The sequence below is a fragment of the Python bivittatus genome, unplaced genomic scaffold (assembly GCF_059951505.1).
Source record: "Python bivittatus isolate LINGU-HERP-01145 unplaced genomic scaffold, Pbiv_v1 ctg000690_np1212, whole genome shotgun sequence".
NCBI lineage: Eukaryota > Metazoa > Chordata > Lepidosauria > Squamata > Pythonidae > Python > Python bivittatus.
Genome location: NW_028277096.1, coordinates 11,643,790 through 11,655,989, shown reverse-complemented (window position 1 = coordinate 11,655,989; position 12,200 = coordinate 11,643,790). Strand labels below are relative to the sequence as shown.

The following is a 12,200-nucleotide window of genomic DNA, read 5'->3' as shown; positions in this document are numbered from 1 at the left end:
GACTGACTCTTCCCTACCCTTCCCAAACCTGGAGAAATATTATCCTGGTTTATATGTATGGTGACTATTATAATGGCAGGAGGACTTAATGCTTACCCAGTCTGTGGGGAGACCTGGGCAGCATGGAAAAGGGGGGAGTAGAGCAGTTAAAAATGTGCACTTGCTACTCATTTCCTTCCTAAAAATGTGTGCTTGCCACTCATTTCCTTCCCTTGCTGACTCTTATAGAAAGCTAAAATAGAGATCTGACAATATCTATAGATTCAAAGCATTTTTCTCCCCTTTGGGAAGGCTGGGAGAAATAGAAGTTTATAGGTAGTCATGAGTATAGAGGCTCTCCCCTATCATTTGTCCCTAGCAGTTGGCAACACAAGATAGAATACCTTTGGACACTGAGGTTCTAATCCTTACTATCATGGCTAATAAGAGCCCTGCTGAGTTGGAACAAAAGTTTATTTAATTTGTCATTCTGTTTCTCCAAATAGTCGACCACATGGTTACAGGAGAAAACATCCTTTAGATCATGGATGGGCCATCTCTGGCCCCAGAACTCTAGTGAATTTCAACTCTTCTTACTGCAGAGCCTCCTCTGACTATAACTACTGAAAACTGATGCCACAATTCCCCACCCATTCGGAGACAGCAAACAAATGAATACTATAGTATATAGGTACACTTTAAAAGGTAGCATAACACTGTGACAAAGAAAACTCCCAATGGGCACAAACAGAAGGGAAAAAATACTGGCAATTTTCAGTATAGAATACTGTAAATCAACTAGAATTCAGAGATCAGCTTCTTCAGAGGCTTGGTAAGAGCAGAAAGGGCTACCTGCTGTCTCTCTGTATGAAAACATTGTACGTTTGCCTTTCAGCCAATCAACACAGGGTTTGTGTCATTGCATCAGATAATCATTATTGATTGAAACTACAGTAGAACTGCCTACAGCTTGTAGTTTCTAGAAAAAGCTTTCTTCTTCTAGAGGAGACTATTGTCCATTGTAACCATTACTTAACCTGATCCTTTTATTTTTGTTAAATGTGAATTGAATGTGAGAACTTCTGTATAGAAAGCACATACTTTAGGGCTACCAGATCTAGGCTGTAAATCTGGACAATGGCTAGATGGCTGAGAAGAGAGTTTCCTGTAATTCTCTGCTGCCTTCTAGTGGCTGTGCAAAGTTTTGCAGCACAGATATGGTGGCCCTAGTAGACTTGACTAGTTCAGAACTGTAGCATTCACAACAGAGAGGGAGGGGCTCACCAAAAGCTAATCACCCCAACTTTTACACAGCTGAAGGAAGCAGTAGGTACCATTCTATTTGCATGTATGCATGCGTGTGTGTATATATAATCTTTGCACCTTTTGATTTCATTTTTTTAAAAAATAAACATCAAGTTAAATGGTCAGCTGGAAAATGTCCAAGAAAAATCCCATTGTTAATATTTTGAGGAAGTTTCTGCACCCAATAAAGTCTGACAAAGCAAAAATGCTAGCTAGCTATAACCTAGCTATAACCTGGTCCACTTGCCCAGAGAAAAGATAACATGGAGTGGTAAAGAACATAATGGGAGCTAATAAGAGTACTAAGAAGATATCTCAACATCTTCTTAGTACTGCTAAATGACTATTTTGTGACTGCCATACCCACCAGTGTCCATTCTGCAAATAGGAAGGCCCTCTATGAAAGCCATTTTGTGGTCACACCTGTTGTACCTTCTCAACATTTCAAAATGTGCCCAATGGCCGAAAAAGGTTTCTACTCTTGTTCTACGTGCTTACCTTTTCTAAAAAGGAATTTAGATTTACAAAAGAGAATAAATACTTAAATATCCCCAGCGTACCCAAAAAACAGCACCCATTTAAAATGGATAGTAAAAGGTTTGCTAAATACTCAACAGTCACCAAAAGTAAGGCTTCTTCAATCTGGGAGAAAAGTTTGCAGAAGAAGGAGCTAGACAAGTGCATTTTTGTTCGACAAATTCATCACAGAGTGACAGCAGTGCACAAAAAGATCCAGTCTTTTCAGTACTCAGTGCCCACTTGCCAAGTCTTCCAAGGTAGTAACTAAGAGCAATGGCTCTGACACCCTTCTTAAAACCCAGATAAATGTAAGCAATACCGAAGACAACCTGATCAGAAGATCCAAGGAAATCCTTGGGTAGCAGGTTGCTACTGATCTGTGAGATATTCTATTTTCCACACTGAGCTATTCTAGCAATTCAGGGACACTTGTTAAGCATGCTGAATATCAGGTCACCATGTCATCTTACCCAGGATCTATGCAGTCTTGTATGTCCGCCACCCAGGAATGTTTCTGCAACGAATCAATTGTTTCAAGGATATATTCAGCACCATTTTCTACCTAGATGGAAAACGTATACATTTATGAACATACCAACATTACAGAAAGCCATTGTTTTGGATACTTTGTGAGCAACAGAAAGGTAGCATAAAATTAGAATCCTAGCTCCCAAATTCTTGATTCTGTAGCAAAAGGGATTTTTGATACCTCCTTTCCATCCAGTCTGGTATAAAATCTATTACCAGCTCAAGCATGATGAGATAACAGAAGGGCTACCAGATCTGTGCTGAATAACTCCCGACAATCGCTAGGTGACAGTAAAGAAATGCAGAAAATGGTAACTCTTTTCTGTCATCTATCCATTTCCAAAATCTCGGTCTTTAGTTCAGAATCTCTCTGTCTCTTTTTAAGAACATGGCAATTGTTTTGCTGGGTTGGGCTCAACCTGAGCTCACATATAGACCTAACATTACTACATTTCTGTTCAGATTGTATTCAAAGTAACATACAACCATCCATGTTCATTGCAGAATGACACCATGGGAGAGGCTGGGATATGAGGTAGGTCACCTATCCTAGATCATTCAGTGAACTTTATTGGATTTGAATCTGGGGCTGCCTGGTCCTGTTTTAAAACTATCTGCCACCATATTGCCTAAAACAGTATCTCTCAACCTCAGCAATTCAGTTGAAGACTACACATCTTAAAGTAGATAGGGTTGAGAAACACTGCAAATGGAGGAACACTTGTGAAAGCCCCATAATGCTAGTAATTCCTTGCAAACAGAAAGGCAGCTAGCAGGCAAACAAGTATGTTAAATACTTGTAGTGCCAACTTTCTTTTTACGGGGTGCTCTTCTTCAGACTTAGAGAGGATTTACAACTGAACCTGGAGATGTTAGCATAGCTAATATGTGGCTACCAGATATAGGCTGCAAAAATACAATCACCGGATGGGTGAATGGGTTATAGTTTTAAATATTTATTTATTCATTCATCATATTTATATAGCTGCCCATCTCACACAAGGTGACTCTGGGCGGCGTACAACAATTAAAAAAATAAATACATAAAAACAATTACACATAAAAAACTGTAAAAACACACAAAACAGCAGGGGATAAAATTAATAAGGGAGCCATCGTAAAATCTCCCGGGTCCCCTGGGAGCCCCAGGCCTGATCACATAGCCAGGTCTTGAGGGACTTGTGAAATGTTGAGAGGGATGGAGCTAATTTCACTTCTGATACCTCTTTGTTTCCTTGTCATGATCACCCAGATTTTTGCAACCCAGATATGGTGGCCCTAGCTAAGAGCCACCGGGAACCATCTATTAACTTGTCCATTCCTTTTACTAGAGGAGGGAGATTCAGCACTCTTCTGTTAAAGTCAAACTTTATCCACTGTTTTCTGTTGTAAACTTGCTGTATGTGTGAACAGAACAAAAAGGTGAAAAGCATTTTGTAGCAGTGATGTCCTCAAGTTAATTAATACATCAGCTCCAGAAGTACTGCTTGCTTGGATCAGTGACAGTGCTAATTACTACTGAGAGCTGAATTAACTGATACTGTTTGTCCTTTACAACTTTGCAGAATTAAAAGCAAATAAATCACCAGCCCAGGAACTGGATCTGCAGTGAAATCAATATCTCTTTCCCCACATGCCCAATCTGGCTCCCCCTCACCTATTTTATGATAATAATACAAATTACATAAAAAATGTTACGTTTGACTTTGAATTTTAGCAGACTAAAAGTCAAATCAATTCATAAAAGGTGCAGAGGAGGAAAGACTGACTTTTCAGTCAACAAAAAACCTGATAGGCAAGTATGTTCACCACCTTGAGTTAGTCAGAAAGATAGACAGACAGACAGACATAAAATGTGGGATAAAAATAATAACAACAACAACAACAACAATAGCAGCCAAATCCAGTCTCAGCATCTGGCTGACTGTGTGACTAATAATAATAATAATAATTATTATTAAATAAATAAATATTTATTAAATTAATATTAAATATTATTAATATTAAATAAATATTATTATTATTATTATTATTATTATTATTATTATTATTATTATTTTATCTTGTACTAGATCAACCTTCCCCAATCTTTAGATATGTTGGAACAAGAGTTCCCAAAATTCCTGGCCAGCAAGAAACACAGACTGGGAATTATGGAAGGTGTAATTCCAACATATTTGGAGGGCACAGCTTGGGGAAGGCTCTGCCTTTATTTCTATGAACCCCAGACAATTCAGAGAGCCAGCATGTTTTTTGAGAAGCTCCTGAAACAGAAAAAGAAATTAAATTAAATCCAGCACCCAGAGATTTCTACAGACAAAGCAAACACCAAGGTTCTTGCTCCTCACAAAAGCCCCTTTTATTCTCCCTGAATTGGGAACTGGAGCTTGGATGGAAGTTTGTTGATTTGTCAGAAAACCGCTCAGGCAGCAGCTAGGCCAGTTGCCATGGCAACAGCCACGGCCACAGGGCATCCTTTCAGTCCAGTTAATTCAGGGCTTATACAGCAATGCTGCAATTTTAATGAAAAGGGGAAAGGAAAGCTCATTAAAATACATAAAATAGAAGGGCGAGAGCTGGGCAAATGCTTGAAAACAGCTCTGCACTTCCTGTTTTTAAAACTGAGTACTATTGTGATCTAGGCATAGAGGTTCTTGCTCTGATACAAAGCTCACAGCCTGAATGCATCTCTCTCTCTCTCTCTCTCTCTCTCTCTCTCTCTCACACACACACACACACACACAGAAGCTTTATTACTACAAAAGCCAAAAGCCTTGTGGCAAGTTAAGGTTATCACAGTCTATGCTTTTGTGGCTATAGCCCGCTTCATCATAAGCGTTAAACGGACTACAGCCTATGGAAATGATGCTATACGTGTATTTTTAACTGAAAACTTTATCTTGTTTTCATTGCAATGAATATGACTCCCTTCCTGAAACCCTAGCCTTGAACACTGTTGCAAAGATAAGATGTTCTGAGTTCCTTTGAGGCAAGGGAGGGCAAAATAAAGAGAAATAAAGGAGAGGCAAGCAAAGCAACAAAGAAGGAAAATTCTGTGAATGCATTACATTTGGTGGTCATCTATAGAAGGGTTCCTCAACCTCAGCAACTTTAAGATGGGAGGACTTCAACTCCCTGAATTCCCCAGCCAGCTGGCTGGGGAATTCTGGGAGTTGAAGTCCTCCCATCTTAAAGTTGCTGAGGTTGAGGAACCCTAATCTATAGTTTTTCCAAATATAAGCCCACAGACTCTATTGTGTATTCAGCAGCTCCATGCAAGCACAACGAAGTAAAGACAATACAAGTGAGAAGACAACTCAGAAATCTCAGAGTTCTTTTTATTTCTAGTCCTAGGTTGAGAAGCATGGGCAATTTCTTCTTCAGGAGGGGCTGGAGCAAAGGACTTACAGGAAGGGCATCCCAAGACTGGATTTTTATGCTGAAAGTGGACTACAGTACCTATAAACCAATGCTCCTTCTGACACAGCACACACTCCGAAGAAAACTATTCTATGGGAAAGAAACCTCTTTGCAGCAAAAGGAAGAGTGGGGACATTCACGGTTGAATGGTAGTGGCAAGATCCATTCCATGATCTGGGTTTAGGTTCTGCTGAACCATGGCTGATAGGAAACTGCTTGGCAGAACGTCCAGAACCCAATGATCTGTTCTAGATTCAAAACCAAACATTCTTCCCGTTTCATCACACTCCTATTTTATTCCCCTGCTTTACAGCCCTTCAGTTTGCTGGAATTGTATACTCCTTATTCAGACTTTGTCCTATACTTGGTCTTCGTTATCAATCCACTCTGCAGGAAGATGAAACAGTGCTTTCAAAAGACCCACAATTAAAAATCAGCCATCATGACAGTTCCCGATATGAGCCACTGGACCTACAGCAACGTTACTGGGGCATATGAAGAAAGCTCAGCTTTTGCACAGGGTTTTTTAATCTCACCAGACCTAAGTCGACCAAGATCTCCAAGATGCTCCTGCTACTTGTTTGTAGAATGGGTCATTTGGAACACATGGAACACACATATTCTGAGATGCTTTGCAGGCCACGCTGCCTTACCTTCAGCACAAAGGTGTTGTCCTTGTCTGGCATCTCCAACGGCATGGTTGTGCGGACCTCAATAATAGCAGAGAGAGGTATGCTGACCTTTGCTTTGGAAGCCTGAAAGGCCAAACAGATACCAAGAGATTTAAAGAAAACCTAATGACAAAAACTAAAAGTTTGCTCTGAAGCATACCAAGGCAGTTAAAAAGAATGCAAATTTTATACTGGCCTGTGCCATTATTAAAACATATCACTTCCCTTGTGCTTTCCAGTAACTCCAAATGCTTTTAATTAAAAACATGGTATCCAGTGGGAAATAGAAGTTAATATATTTAATTTTCATATCTCAGCACAGTGTTGTATTATGGCTTCAGCATCCACCTTCCCTAATTTTCTTTCTTTCAAAAATAAAATCTTGATGTGGATAAACAGAATGTAATTACTTTCAATTTCTATTTTAAAAATAATAATTAAAGCAGAGCGAGCTATGAAAGAGCCAAAGAAAGCTAAAGTTAAAGGGTTTGATAAAGACAAGAAAGCTGCTGTTATAAATAAAATGGCTCAGATGGTGCACTTCCCGGTAGATTATACGCACAAATGAATTCCACGTCAAGCTCTTTGAATAATACACTTTTTAAAACAAAAGGTATGTAGATTGCGAGTCCACGACACAAAAGGGTTGAAGAGATTGGAGCCAAAGAACCTCAGAAGGCACAAGCAGATCTTTTATTCTTGCAAGTAGGGAGATCTTCTCAATGGGAATTTCCAAAAGGATACAAATAAAGGCAAAATATTTATCCAGTCTAAACAGGAAGTGATATTGCCATATTATTCAGTATCCTAGCGGTAACTTGTAACCGTTAATAATTGTTTATAGCAGTTATGATTGCTCACTTAATTGTTTCTCTGTTCCCATGCTCAAAATAACTATGTTTCTTAATGCTGGAAATTGCCAGTTAAGCCAAATCAGCAGATCAGTTAATTAGGCCAGAGATGAAGGCCTAAGAAAAAAGGGGATAGCATTCACTAAACTTTATTCTAGTTCAACAATTTCCCCCCTTTTCTGCTTTTTAACTCAACCTGCTTGAATGAGAAACTCTATAATCCACTCTTGCAGAATTGATACAATAAGGTAATTAATACAGTAAATGGAATTCTAAAATATATTAACGCTTCTAAAATACTGAAGTTTTCTGTGTTGTTCATACTGGAATATGGCGTACACTACATCATACTTCATGCTATTTCTCCACAGGAAGAATACAACACATCCCATTTCACAGAAACAAGTGCAGGAGTAGATCTTAATCTGGGGAGGAGTATGGAGATAGCCTTGAATAAGGTAGAGGTAGTCCTCGACTTACAACTACAATAGGGACCAGAAAATTCATTGTTAAGCAGTGCGGTCATTAAATGAGGCATCACGTGACCGCACCCAATTTTACATTTTTTGTAGTGGTCGTTAAGCGAATCACTGTGGTTAAGTGAATCATGTGGTCATTAAGCGAATCATGCGGTCATCAAGCAAATCACACGGTTCCCCATTGATTTTGCTTGTTGGAAGCCAGCTGGGAAGGTTGCAAATGGTGATCATGTGACCCCAGGACACTGCAACTGTTGTAAATACATGCCAGTTGCCAAGTGCCCGAATTCTGATCACATGACTGCAGAGAAGCTGCAATGGTAAGTCACTTTTTTCAGCACTGTCATGAATAGTCCTAAGTTAAGAACTACTTGTATGTGGCAGCTACTAGAAAAATAGGAACTTAGCTCGGGAAAACAGGAAGGCATGGGGAAAAAAAACTCAGGATTGTCCCACCTCAACTCTCTTTAATGTAAGAGAGAGGGAAGAGGAAACATGATCATATTTCAAGATTCTGTTGTTGTAGCCTACATCAATAAAATAGAGTTCTAGTATTTCCTGTGGTGTTGATTTCCTATCCTGGTCTACCTCAAAGGATTGATATAATCTGCGCTAGGGCTTAATCCTTGACATCTACTTTTTTTAAAAATATATTCGATCAGTACAATTCAGCATGTCCTTTAAACAGGGGCAAGCTGCATTCTTAGCAGTGAGTTACTAGAGGAAAAGTCCCCACATCATACCAAAGCAGAGGTGAGAACATTTTTGTGGCCAGGGATAAATGATTTTATATTTTATATTGTATTCAGGGCCACAGGGCCCAGCCATAATGTAATGATATCTTTTTAGTAAGCAAAGATAGGAACTATTTTCCCCCAAACTGTTTCTGGTGAATTAAGTCTAATGGAAACTTAACACACCTACTGTAACTGACTTCCTGGCCAAAGGTGGCAGGAAATTGCGTGCCTTGAATGGTGCAATGTGGAGAAGTGGAGGCAAGGAGAAGAACAGCGCTGCCTCCTTCTGCATCAGAAGAGAAGCATCTGTGTGATGACAGTTGCTTGTTAGGGAAGAGTTTTTAATGGGGTAACTTCTCTGTGATGGTCTCCTAACTTTGGGATTCTCTCCTGAGAGAAATAAAAGTGGTGTTGACCTCATAATCTTTCTGGGACCACTGAGATTTATACATTCACCCACACATTTTAAAAGCAATTTCTTTCATCTGCTCTGCTGGATTTAAATTGTTTCCACACTGTTTATTGGTTTTATTCATATTTACTCTATAATTCTCTACTATCTATGAAAATGCAGGGCAGTGTAAGGACATATTTATACAGACTTATTTTCTAGAATAAATTAAACATTATCCTGAACCTGCCTGAAGAAACCACTCTTTCCAACTACAACTTGGCCTTTCTTGGGGAGTAAGGAAAGGCTCAGAAGGGGAGGGAATGGAAACAAGATCTCTTGCTTGTTTGGTGCCATAAAAGGAGTTCACCTGAATGGGATTTTCCATGCACCCTTGTCCGGTATGCTCATACTTGCAAATTCCCCTTGGCTCAATTTTCAGAGATCACCACGGCACGAAGAAGGCGCTCATATAAGACTGTTGAGTTCAGCATTTCTATCCACTCACCCAGGCTGCAACCCTCAAACTGCTTACGATATGTTTCACACTCAGCTGCTTGGACAGCTGGCCTAGCAAGAGTTTTGCAAATCCAAAAAGGAAGCGCACTTCACAGCTCAGTGGCATCAAAGCCCTCCAGTCGTAGGGTTGTTCCTCTATACCCACAGTTGGCAAGTGCATGACAGAAAAGGAACAGAAACAACTCTGGAACATAGGAAGCTTCTTTCAAGCAAGTCATGCTACCGAGTCAACTTTTATGGGAGGGAGACCTTTGGCAACTGCCCTGATAACACCTGTGTAACTCAACATGCATTCTAGACTGACTGGCAACATGAGCCTTTCTTGACATCTTTAACACATAGGGCCTTGACCTTGGAAACTGCTGGCGTGCAACATTCTGTGTTTCACATTTGTTCATTTGCTTCTAAGCGAGAAGCACCAATGTGAGGTGGGATGGTGGTTTATTTGCAGTAACACTCCCGTAGTTTCCCAAAGCTCCAGATATTCCCAACCCTTCCACTTAGGGTCCACAGTACACAACTATTGTGAGAGCACTCTTCTTTTTCTGTCAACAAGAAAATGTACCTCATCCCTTTAGTCACAGAGATTTCTAAGGCAGATTTACTGTGGAGCAGAGATGCGTCAAATGCGTCAGTAAAAGACCCTTGCTGAAATGATAGGAGCTGGATCACTGGCTTAAAGGCATTTGCGGTGGATCAGAGGAAGGGAAGATGCATAGTTATCCCAATGACTAATAACACCAGAATGAGGAGGAAAGGAAGGAGACAATACTTCAACAGGTATTGTACCCTGCCATTCCAAGGATGATCTTTCTATACTTTCCAGTTTTTAAAATATTTTAAAAATATCTCTCATCCTCTATTCTTTTTTTCATTGCATCCTACATCTCTGTAATTCTTTTCTCCATTTTTGGAGGACCCCGAGCACCAGTTGTTCAGCAAACAAAAGTGAGTGGGGAAAGCCAGTATAATGAAATCCAGAAATATTCGGGATTATATTTTCACTTGTTAGCTTTACTGCAGTTTTTACTGCAACCTTCATTCATCTGATCGTTTCAAATACTAACCATGGTTTGAATGAGCCATGTTACATGCATGGGGGCTAGAAAAATTGACCCCCGTGCCCCCTTCCAAAGTTGCCTACCAATCTTTGCAATTTTCATAAGAAATCTCAGTATCTGAAAGAAAGGGTATAGACTGAGTTGCTTTTTCACCATTTAACTGGCCAACAGTATCATCAAAATAGAAAATTCAATATAACCAATAAAACCCAAGTAACAACAATAATGACAAACTGGAAAGAACAATAGTAACAAACAAACAACAACTATCCAGAATTAATATTAATTAATAATGTGAAATCAATACTAAGCACTGCTGTGTGGATTGTCCTATTGAGGATGCTATCCAGCCAGGTTTTCTCCCAAGATGCTTTCTCATTTATTTAAAGTATTTGTACATAATTACAGAAAATCCAAATTAGTTTACAATAATCATAAAAACAGCATGTAAAAGCAATTAGAAAGTAAAGCCAAAGAAAGATACTTTATTCTCATGCAAGTTTTAAGAGAAATTAAAAGCTGGGAAAGGCTAACATAAAAAGGCCAATTTTTAAAATACACTTTAATGAAGTCAGTGTTGAGGTTTGGTGTACCACAGAGCAAAAGCCACTGCACAGACTGAGATCCACCACAGATCCTCCACAGATCTCCGTTTCACTAAATAGCCATTTGTACTACTGGCATCAGGGCTTCCTGGGAAATTCCTAGATGCCTACAAGGCTGATTTGATTCAAGGCTTTTTTACGGTAATGTGATCCCTAACTCTTTAGAGCTCTGCATACTAAACCCACACCATGAATCTGTCTTGGTAACAGACTGGCAACCAGTGCAGATCTTTTAGAACAAATGCAATATGTATACAATAAGATGCTCCAGAAAATAACTTAGCCCCAGCATTCTGCACCAATTGTAGATTCTGGAGCAGTCCCCAAAACAGCTCCAAATGCAGAAATGTCATTTTATCAATGCATGAATCACAATGGCCAAACTATCCACAAATAGGTACTGCAGTCTACTTTGATAGTAACTGCTCCTAACCACAGGTGATCTAAGGGTTCAGTAACAAGGATGGATCTTAGAGCACCCCCAAACTGTGGACCTGTTCCTTCAAAAACAATGCAGTCTCATTCAGAGCAGGCAATTCCTCCAGTTCTTGAATCTAGAAACACTACTAGATTCAGCTTCAGCTTACTGACCATCATCCACTCCACTACTCTATTTATGCATCGCTTTAAGTTAGCTTCTCCTGTTTCAGATATTGGGTGGGCTTTACTGCAGATCATAATTTCATTTTGATTGAAATTTTGATTCATACCATGCTGTTCATTGCTCCTGTTATTTGTAATCTGCGTGGAGGTCAGTGGTTATTTTCAGGTTTTTAAATTATATAGTATATGGTATATTCAGTTACCTTCATATATTCATTGAAAAACTGCAGTTTTATCACGCTTGTAAATCCCTTATTTATTCACATGATTCTTTTCTTTTTCCTTTTTGGGGGAGGAGGGTTCCCCTTCCAGTTATATATCTTTTTTTAAAAAAAGTTTAATAAAATAAATCTCTCTCTCTCTCTCTCTCAGAGAAAAAGAACATGGCAGTATTTTAATTCAGTGATATTTGTAATTTACTAGCTTATGGTTCCCAAGAACCTTGAATCCCAATCTGCTTAGTATCAATTTATATTGCTAGAATACACTGTACCTTTCCCAATCCTCAGAGCAGACACTCAGAGGAAAAGTG

At 39.3% G+C, this 12,200-nt stretch overlaps 1 protein-coding gene across 4 annotated transcripts in view; it reads right to left on the bottom strand.

Annotated features, from left to right (window-relative positions):
- SH2B2 (SH2B adaptor protein 2) overlaps positions 1-12,200 on the bottom strand; it is a 63,385-nt gene that overhangs the window by 16,093 nt on the left and 35,092 nt on the right. For all 4 annotated transcript variants that reach the window (XM_025174138.2, XM_007421775.3, XM_025174142.2 and 1 more), the window contains 2 exons: positions 6,405-6,506; positions 2,274-2,365 (listed from right to left, as the gene is read on the bottom strand). In XM_025174138.2, coding sequence (XP_025029906.1) covers positions 2,274-2,365; positions 6,405-6,506 — 194 coding nt within the window. The remainder of the gene's footprint in view (positions 1-2,273; positions 2,366-6,404; positions 6,507-12,200) is intronic.